A 9,438-nucleotide genomic window follows, 5' to 3' on the forward strand; every position below is an offset into this window, starting at 1 on the left:
TCAGACCAGGGGACCCCACCAGGGGCCACCACCAGGTGACACCACCAGGTGTCAGTCTCACTCACCGTCTCTGGTCACTTCCACCACTATCAGTCCGTCTTCCGTTCCCAGGGCGATGCGCTCCGGATCTGCAGTCGGAGTAAACACGGTCAGAACAGTAGGGGGCGGTGCCACATCAGCTGGGGTAAATGTTTGTTTACTGACCCAGAACAGCTGCTGACAGGGTGGTCTTGATGACGGGCAGCGAGGCGTCGTAGGCCTGATGCAGGACGTGGACCGGACGGTTCTTCGGGAGGTTCTTGGTCAGGATGTTCTGAAGACTCTCCAGGATTCTGACCCACTTCCTTTTCTCCACCTCACTCTCAGCCAGAACCAGGAGTGACACCGAGGACAGTTGGGCCATCAGCTGAGAGGAGGTCACCTGACGGAGGAGGAGGAGGTGAGTGGGGGTGGGCTCCCCCATGTGGACACAGTAGACCTGGTCTGATCCAACCACAGGGAATCGAACTAGCATCTCCTGAGGTGCTATTATATTTGCAGAGCAGCAGTAAAAAAGTACTCTGTACTGTGTACTGTGTACTGTGTGCTCTGTACTGTGTACTCTGTACTGTGTACTCTGTACTCTGTACTCTGTACTGTGTACTGTGTACTGTGTACTGTGTACTCTGTACTGTGTACTGTGTACTCTGCACCGTGTACTGTATACTGTGTGCTCTGTACTGTGTACTGTATACTGTGTGCTTTGCACTGTGTACTCTGCACTGTGTACTGTGTACTGTGTGCTCTGTACTGTGTACTCTGTACTCTGTACTCTGTACTGTGTACTGTATACTGTGTGCTCTGCACTGTGTACTCTGCACTGTGTACTGTGTACTGTGTGCTCTGTACTGTGTACTCTGTACTCTGTACTGTGTACTGTGTACTGGGTGCTCTGTACTGTGTACTCTGTACTCTGTACTGTGTACTGTATACTGTGTGCTCTGCACTGTGTACTCTGCACTGTGTACTCTGTACTGTGTACCGTGTACCGTGTACCACCTCCACAGCTCCGGTCACCTACCAGAGAGATGCAGGGAACGTCCTTCCTGGTGGCGTGGATCACATCTGAGGCGAGGACGGAGCTAACGGAGAACTCTTCGTCCCTGAAAAGACCAACGTCGTAGGTTTACGCCCCCCCGCTACAAGTACAGGTACGTGTGAGTGCGGCGGATCCTGACGTTACCTCAGGTCCAGAACCAGGGCGGCGTCCACTCCTGGCTGCGTGGACTTCCCCTCTGGAACGTCGTAGAGGAAGAGCTTACAGTCGGAGACCGCGGCCAGGGCTCGCTGCCAGCCTTTCTTCACGCCGCTGGGCTTCGGGATCTGAGACGGAGACGAGAGGACGGGATTGACCAGTCATTGCCGAGTCACTCAGGGAAAAGTGCCGAGTGGCAGCTCCGACTCACCCGGACATAACCCTTGTAGGCGGTACCGATGCCTCGCTGGACATCGATGCCCTGCGGCCTCTTCGCCTGCTCTGCTGGGATTGGACAGAGTTGGGGGGCGTGGTCTTTACAGGTCACATGGCAGATGAAGGAGCACTCTGTGGAGATGGGAGGGGGGAGGGTGTTAGACGGACCCAGAACTTTGATGGGGTGCAGGGGTGGGCGGAGACCTACCTTCACAGGCAAAGCCCTGGCGCATTAGCCCCACCATGAGGGCACTGCAGTGACAACACTGTGTTGGACTGGAGAAGGTCTTGATGCTCAACTGATGGGCCTTGGGCTGAAAAAGACACAGAGCATGAGTCTAAACCGCTTCACCACCGTCCGCCACCTCCTGCAGAGAGAAGTCCTACCTTCGGCAGGCTCAGGGTGGCGCTGTGGTCAGAGGTGGGGGAGCCTGATGGGACGGACACAGTCCCCACCACCTGAGGACACAAAAACAGTGAGTCCTAACTGTGGGACGTGCTAACAGGAAGTGAACATCGGCGGTGGGACGTGCTAACAGGAAGTGAACGTGCTAACCTCAGAGTCAGAGACGTGAGAAGTGGGCGTGGTCTCCAGGTTCTGCGGGGAGGAGTCCAAGTCTGCGGCCTGCAGGTGGAAACAAGAACCAGATGAGTCACAGGGAGATTGAACCCCCAACCCTGAGGTCAAAGGTTAGACTCACCCTGAAGGTCAGGTCAGGAGCCAGAGGTGAAGTGTTGAAGTATTCAAAGATGGAGTCCTGGAAGTCTGGGAGCTTCAGACCTGAGGACAGAGCAGGAGCCAGTCACAGCCAATCAACAGCCAGCATGTTTACAGATCAGTGATGTCATCACCACGTGGCTACGGTGGAGGTCAGAGGTCAGAGGACAGGCTTGTTCTAGAGCTATTTCACCACATTGACACTACGGTTTTATCACAGGAAATGAACGCGACGAGAACAGGAAGTGGAAAGTCACCTTTGTCCGAGTGGCGGCGCTTCTCCTCCAGCTCCTTCTTCAGGTTCTCCTTCTGCTCCTCTAGGTTCCTGCTCCTTTCCTCCACCTCCTTTATTTTGCTGCACACAGACAAGGACACGGATCTGACCCGAGTACTACAGCTGGCCAGCAGGGGGCGCTGAGTGAGGAGCAGTTTCTGTCATGGAGAATGACATCAGCAGGCCCCTCCTCCTTTCCTAATGATCCAGGGGCGGGGCTAGCACACAGGGTTCCTCATTGGAGGTCTAACCATAGCGCACAGAAGCTAACTAAGCTACTGCGTTAGCATGATCCACAGCACACAGTGATTGGCTATTTGGACTTAGGCGTTCGGCGTGAACTCTGACCTCTCCAGGCTGATGTTGGTGACCTTGACCTTTCTCAGCTCCTCCTGGACCAACTGCTTGGCCCTGATCTCAGCGTCCAGCGCCGACTGCAGCTCCAGCCGCACCGACATGTCCAACTTCTGACTTCGCCGCACCTTCCACAGTGGGTCCTGAAACAGACCACGCCCATTACCACAGCGTCACCAGCAGCAGGTACTCAATGAAGGGTTGTGGTTCTGGTTGTGGTACCTGGGTTCTGGGTCCCAGACTGCAGTTCCTCAGGACCTCCAGCTCCTCCGTCATCTTGGTGGCCAGAGCCTGGAGGTAACCTCGGGCGTCCTTCTCATCACTGACCCTGAAGCAGAGAAGAAGACACCATCAAGACCATTCAAGTCCAGGACCAAGAGCAGAAATGGTCCGGGTTCCACCCACCACTGAATGATCTCAGCGATCTGGGCCTCCCAGTGGGCCACGCCCTCCTTCTTGGAAGACAGATCTTGGAGCTCATCCTCCAGCTGACGGTTCTGAGCCGTGAGTTTGTCCACAAAGGAGCACAGCTGAGGAGACCAAACTGTGAGGAACCAAAACCAGGACCAACCAGGACCACAGTGTCTGATAAAGGGACCGGACCCTCACCTTCTCAGTCTCTGCCGTCATCTTGCGGTTCTTCTGCGTCAGGAGAATCTTCTCCCGTTCGTGTTTTTCCTTCAGAGCTGCCACCACCTCCTCCACCTCCCTCTGTCTGCAGGGTCACACCAAAACCTGCGTCAGGTCTCACCGGGGTCTCAACTGGCCTGGTTCAGGACCGACCCAGTCCTGGACTCACCTGTCTCTCCGGACCTGGTCCAGCTTCTCCCTCAGCTGCAGCAGCTCCTTGTTGCAGCTCACTTGCGCCCCCTCGGATTCCTGCAGGTCTTTGCGGAGGTTTTTGATCTCTAAGGTGTGGGCGGAGTCTCGACGCAGAAGCTCCTCCTCATAGAACAGCACCTTCTTCTCAAGCTCCGCCTTCAAATGCATCAACTCCTGTTGAGACTCCGCCCCCACAGCGACTACTCCTTGACCCTGCTGAGACTGACACCAGAACCAGAACCAGAGCATGTTTACTTGGTGAACTGGAGAACCTGGGGAGAACTGCTGTTGGTGATGTCACACCTTCAGGCGCTGTAGCTCCGCCTCCAGCTCTTTGGCATAAACTTGACTGTGTTCACGCAACTTCCTCTCTGTGGACGCCTCCGACCTAGAGTCGTCCAACCGAGCCTCCAGCTGAGAGAGAGAGAGAGAGAGAGAGAGAGAGAGAGACTCTTTATTAACCTTCTGTCCCATACACTGCTCCCTCTAGTGGTGTATTCAGAGCCAGCATCTCACCTGTTCTGTGTTTTTATTTCTTTTTTAAATTTTGAAAACTGCAGATGCATCATGTGACCAGAAGGGGGTGATATGTTTACACGTTACAACGTTCCTCTCACCTCCTTGTTCCTCTTCTCGGCCCTGCGGACCTCCTGCCTGCTCCCCTCCACCTTCTGCAGGAGGAGGTCCAGCTCGTCCTCCTTGTCCCTCAGCTGACGGGACAGACGCTGTTTGGACGAGCGTAGCTCCGACATCTTCTCTGTCAGTTCTGAGGACTCCTGCAGCGCCGCCTTTCTCTGGGAGTGCGCCTCCTTCAGCTCCTTGGTCTGAACGCGCAGATGCTCCAAGGAGTCAGCCAGCTGCTGCTCAGAGGGTGAGTCGGGGTCAGAGGGTACCAAAACCTAGACCTGGACTTGTGGACTAACTTTGAGTTCTTACCTTGTGGACCTGGTCCTTGTCCTGTCTCAGTGTCTTCACCTGTGTCTCCAAGGTCTTCAGTTTGGACTCAGAACCTTCAGAGTCCTGCCTGAGAGACACCGCCTCCTCCAGCCGCTGCTGCAGCCTATCAGAGTCTGCCACATCACAGAGGGGCGGGGCTTCAGACTTCAACACTTCTGTAGTATTACACAGGTATTACTGCAGTATCACAGTGTAGTTACAGGGGTTGACGGTAGAAGACCACGTCTTCTTTCTTAGCTCTAATGAACACCAACGCTTACCACAGTCAGCTGGTACAGAAAACTGTAACCCTGTTACCACAGCGCCCTCTAGCGTCAGCTGGTACAGAAAACTGTAACCCTGTTACCACAGCGCCCTCTAGCGTCAGCTGGTACAGAAAACTGTAACCCTGTTACCACAGCGCCTTCTAGCGTCAGCTGGTACAGAAAACTGTAAACCTGTTACCACAGCGCCCTCTAGGGTCAGGAGTTACAGAAAACTGTAACCCTGTTACCACAGCGCCTTCTAGCGTCAGCTGGTACAGAAAACTGTAACCCTGTTACCACAGCGCCTTCTAGCGTCAGCTGGTACAGAAAACTGTAAACCTGTTACCACAGCGCCCTCTAGGGTCAGGAGTTACAGAAAACTGTAACCCTGTTACCACAGCGCCCTCTAGCGTCAGCTGGTACAGAAAACTGTAAACCTGTTACCACAGCGCCCTCTAGGGTCAGGAGTTACAGAAAACTGTAACCCTGTTACCACAGCGCCCTCTAGCGTCAGCTGGTACAGAAAACTGTAAACCTGTTACCACAGCGCCCTCTAGGGTCAGGAGTTACAGAAAACTGTAACCCTGTTACCACAGCGCCTTCTAGCGTCAGCTGGTACAGAAAACTGTAAACCTGTTACCACAGCGCCCTCTAGGGTCAGGAGTTACAGAAAACTGTAACCCTGTTACCACAGCGCCTTCTAGCGTCAGCTGGTACAGAAAACTGTAACCCTGTTACCACAGCGCCCTCTAGTGTCCGCTGTGAATGTGTAAATGATTGTACAAACTATCTTCTCCTTCATTTCCTGAAGGGAACTCCACAGGGATGAATGAAGTTCTAGCTCTTCACCGGGCTGCAGACTGGACCCCCACCCACCAGTTGAACTCCTCACCTTCCAGCTTTTTCTTCAATCGTTCAATCTCTTCGTTCAGTTTCTTTGTCTCTTTGTCTCGGCTCAGACCTGGACCTGAACTTCCTCCTAGAGGAGAAGTGGACTCTGCTGGGGTCAAAAGGTCAGGATTAGAGGTCAGTTCTTCAGGGTGGCATGTGACCTCTCAGCCTTACCTTGCAGCCTGCGTCCTAGCGCCTCCTTCTCCTCCTCCAGGAGGCGTATCCTCCTTTGGAAAAGCTCCGCCTCCTCGCCCCCACCCCCCCGTGGTGGGCAGCGCTCTGAGAAGCAGCAGTCCGAGGTGAAGGTGAAGCCCACGAAGGGCAAGTGCTGCCCCGTAAAGCCAGTGTGAGAGGTCACGTGACCCCCGTCCTGTGGGAAACACATGGTCAACAGCTGGTCACACACCACAGGCTCCGGTCTAACAGGCGGCCCGTTCCTCACCGGGTTCTTCAGGACATCGTCGTCCACGTCAAAGTTGGAGGTGTCCGTGGGGGACGACACGTCCGGGATGTAGGGGGCGTCGGTAGAACGGATGTTCTCCCAGTCTACGCCACGGAAAAACGCATGGTTCTTGAAGTCCGAGATCCCGTTGAGACCGAGCCGACATTCCCTCGGGCAGAGCAGGCGTCGGATCAGGTCTTTGGCGTCCTCCGACACGTCCGTCACGTGGGACGGGAACTGGAAACGCTCCTGAAGACAGAGGAAGGGGGAGACAGAGTGAGTCAGAGACCCAGTCTCCAAATTTAGGAGGACCAAAGTAGGGTGAGAGTCTGGAGACGTGGGGAAGTGGCACACGCCAGTCACATGACCACTCCTGAGACCCGGTCTACTTTGGTCTTCAGAAGTGGAACCTTTTATTTTGAAAGCTGCAGGAGACGTGGTCTGGTGTTGGTCGGTACTGACTCTGAGTTAAGAGTTGACTTTTTTGATTATATTTTGTATAAGATTTATTTTTTTCAGTGTCAATGAAGAAAAAAAAGATTTTTACTTTGGAACATGTTGGACATGATTTTACTTTTTGGACCTACAGGGGGCATCGGCCGGCGTGTCATTTATTGGGGCGTGGTCTGTGTGGTGTCAGTTTGAAGGACGGGGTCAGGGCTTAACCTCATGGTTCATGATCTTTCCATAAGTCTCCACCAGGGACTCGGCGTAGAAGGGGGTTTCACCGTACAGCATCTCATACATGCAGACCCCCAGAGACCACCAGTCGCACTCTGGACCGTAGCGACCCATCCCGTCCTCCATGGCCTGCAGGATCTCTGGGGAGATGTAGTCGGGTGTTCCCACGGCAACGGAGGACTGCACCTGCGGGAGCGTGAACCAGTGAGAGCGGCCGGTACCAGGGTCAGAACCGAACCCTCGGGGTCGGGGTCTTACCGTGCCGTCCTCCAGCGTACGCAGACAGGATCCAAAGTCGGCTAAACGAATGTGACCGTTGACCTCCAGCAGGACGTTGTCGGGTTTGATGTCTCTGTGAACACAAAGGAGTTCTGTCAGTGCACAGCACCACCTGTTGACCATCAGACTGTCACTGCAGGAAGGAAGGAGAAGGTGGAGCAGGAAGAGTCGGCGGCTCCAACAGGAAGAGCTCTTTTCCTCAGACATGAACAGAGTTTCTGAACAGTTCTGGATGGTTCCTCTCTCTGACACGACTTCAGTCTGAAGGTGGAGACCAGGACCAGGACCAGGACCAGGACCACGGCAGCTGCTAACTCTGGTCCAAATGATGTCACGTCAGGCCGACACCGAGGCCCAGGATTTAGAAAACCAAACCGTGGTGGATGAGATGGTCCGAAGGCGGTGCTGGACCTCACCTGTGGATGTAGTTGTGCTGGTGGATGGAGTGGATGGCCAGGACCATCTCAGCCAAGTAGAACCGGGCCATGTCCTCTGGAAGACGATCTTCAAACTTACTGAGCAGAGTCAGCAGGTCTCCGCCCACGTAGTAGTCCATGACCAGGTACTGGAGACAAGACATGAGGTCAGAACACACCCCTGAATCGGTTCCATGTGATGGAGTGCTTCGGCCCGTGGTGCCAGTACTGACCAGGTAGTTGTCGTCCTGGAAGGCGTAGTGAAGTCTGGTGATCCACGGACTGTTACCCTTCACCAGGACATCACGCTCCTCGCGAAAACACGCCGTCTGCACATCACGTAGCCACAGATTAGCCTGAGCTAATGCTAACATAAGGCTACCACAAATAGCATGTTAGCGTAGCATTACCTCTGCCCTCTTCAGCATCTCCCACTTGTTCAGAATCTTCATGGCAAAAACTCTCTCTGTGTGTTTCATCTTCACCACGGCAACCTGGGGAACGGACGGGGGACGGACGGGGGACGGACGGACGGGGGACAGAACAGTCCATGTCTTGTTTCATTTGTGTGTGTGTGTGTGGTTGTACAGTAGTAGGATGGTGTGACTGACGGTGTGTCTGACTGACGGTGTGACTGATGTGACTCACTGACGGTGTGTCTGACGGTGTGTCTGACTGACTGTGTGACTGACAGTGTGTCTGACGGTCTGTCTGACTGACGGTGTGTCTGACTGACTGTGTGACTGACAGGGTGTCTGACGGTCTGTCTGACTGACGGTGTATCTGACTGACGGTCTGTCTGACGGTGTGACTCACTGACCGTGTGTCTGACGGTGTGTCTGACTGACTGTGTGACTGACAGTGTGTCTGACGGTCTGTCTGACTGACGGTGTGTCTGACTGACCGTATGACTGACGGTCTGTCTGACGGTGTGTCTGACTGACGGTATGTCTGACGGTGTGACTGACTGATGGTGTGACTGACTGATGGTATGTCTTACGGTGTGTCTGACTGACGGTATGTCTGACGGTGTGACTGACTGATGGTGTGACTGACTGATGGTATGTCTCCTCAGATATGATGTTTGTGTCACAGTAGCTGAGCTCAGTGGCCCATATGTTCTGGGATATGTTGGTCAGACCCATGTGGTCTACAGCTGTGGGCCATGAGAATGACCATAAGGGTCAGGGGTCAACAGGAAGTCTCACCTCCCCAAAGGCTCCTCGTCCAATCACCTTCAACATCTCAAAGTCATCTCTGTGCAGACGCAGCTCCTTCACTGTGGTGGTGAAGGGTTTGGCTGAGGACACACACACACACACACACACACACACACACACACAAAGGTCACTCTGTGCTGACCTCTCAGGGAATGAATTAATTTACTGTTGACTGTTTGAAGTGAACAAAATCTGCTGGGGGCGCTAAAAACAACACTTGAAAAGTCTTCAACTGTGTCACAAACTACTACGTCACTACTGACAAGTCACGTGTTTGTCAGTAAACAGAGAATTTCAAAGAGAAACAACTACTTTACGTTAACTACGTCTACTCCAATGACAAAAATAAATGACGTAGATGAGTGAGTTGTGACGTATGCGTGTATGTCAGTCAAGTTCAGGAGCTGTTCCTGGAGTTGGACTCACCCCACTGCAGGAAGTCGCATATATGCTTCTCCCTCTTGAGGGAGGCGCTGGTACTGCACTCTGTGTAGAGGCAGAGCAGCAGGTCCAACAGAGTCTCGAAACTCACGAACCCCGTCTCTTGTTGGAGCAGCTGCTCAAGCCTCTTCAGTCGAACCTGGGCCGACATTCTCACCTGGTCCCCGGATCCTCCGAAACCAGTAACCGCCCCCCCCCCCCCCCCCTCCCCCCCCCCCCCCCCCCCCCCCCCCGCCGCCGTCCGGCGA

The 9,438-nt window shown here is 54.1% G+C and overlaps 1 protein-coding gene across 1 annotated transcript in view; it reads right to left on the reverse strand.

Moving 5' to 3' along the window:
* cdc42bpb (CDC42 binding protein kinase beta (DMPK-like)) overlaps positions 1 to 9,401 on the reverse strand; it is a 13,985-nt gene extending 4,584 nt beyond the window's left edge. The window contains exons 1-28 of the mRNA XM_025056811.1: positions 9,176 to 9,401; positions 8,738 to 8,829; positions 7,940 to 8,023; positions 7,763 to 7,858; positions 7,530 to 7,678; positions 7,093 to 7,186; positions 6,820 to 7,020; positions 6,154 to 6,402; positions 5,886 to 6,081; positions 5,713 to 5,817; positions 4,555 to 4,688; positions 4,236 to 4,478; positions 3,922 to 4,032; positions 3,596 to 3,840; positions 3,406 to 3,511; positions 3,202 to 3,326; positions 3,019 to 3,124; positions 2,791 to 2,939; positions 2,426 to 2,523; positions 2,152 to 2,231; positions 2,007 to 2,075; positions 1,838 to 1,909; positions 1,659 to 1,764; positions 1,446 to 1,582; positions 1,223 to 1,362; positions 1,061 to 1,142; positions 205 to 421; positions 66 to 128 (exon numbers count right to left, since the gene is read on the reverse strand). Of these exons, the coding sequence (XP_024912579.1) occupies positions 66 to 128; positions 205 to 421; positions 1,061 to 1,142; positions 1,223 to 1,362; positions 1,446 to 1,582; positions 1,659 to 1,764; positions 1,838 to 1,909; positions 2,007 to 2,075; positions 2,152 to 2,231; positions 2,426 to 2,523; positions 2,791 to 2,939; positions 3,019 to 3,124; positions 3,202 to 3,326; positions 3,406 to 3,511; positions 3,596 to 3,840; positions 3,922 to 4,032; positions 4,236 to 4,478; positions 4,555 to 4,688; positions 5,713 to 5,817; positions 5,886 to 6,081; positions 6,154 to 6,402; positions 6,820 to 7,020; positions 7,093 to 7,186; positions 7,530 to 7,678; positions 7,763 to 7,858; positions 7,940 to 8,023; positions 8,738 to 8,829; positions 9,176 to 9,341 (3,715 nt within the window). The 5' untranslated portion in view covers positions 9,342 to 9,401. The remainder of the gene's footprint in view (positions 1 to 65; positions 129 to 204; positions 422 to 1,060; positions 1,143 to 1,222; positions 1,363 to 1,445; positions 1,583 to 1,658; positions 1,765 to 1,837; positions 1,910 to 2,006; positions 2,076 to 2,151; positions 2,232 to 2,425; positions 2,524 to 2,790; positions 2,940 to 3,018; positions 3,125 to 3,201; positions 3,327 to 3,405; positions 3,512 to 3,595; positions 3,841 to 3,921; positions 4,033 to 4,235; positions 4,479 to 4,554; positions 4,689 to 5,712; positions 5,818 to 5,885; positions 6,082 to 6,153; positions 6,403 to 6,819; positions 7,021 to 7,092; positions 7,187 to 7,529; positions 7,679 to 7,762; positions 7,859 to 7,939; positions 8,024 to 8,737; positions 8,830 to 9,175) is intronic.
* Between the last annotated feature and the right edge of the window lie 37 nt (positions 9,402 to 9,438).

The sequence above is a fragment of the Cynoglossus semilaevis genome, chromosome 7 (genome assembly GCF_000523025.1).
Source record: "Cynoglossus semilaevis isolate Cse_v1.0 chromosome 7, Cse_v1.0, whole genome shotgun sequence".
Classification (NCBI taxonomy): domain Eukaryota; kingdom Metazoa; phylum Chordata; class Actinopteri; order Pleuronectiformes; family Cynoglossidae; genus Cynoglossus; species Cynoglossus semilaevis.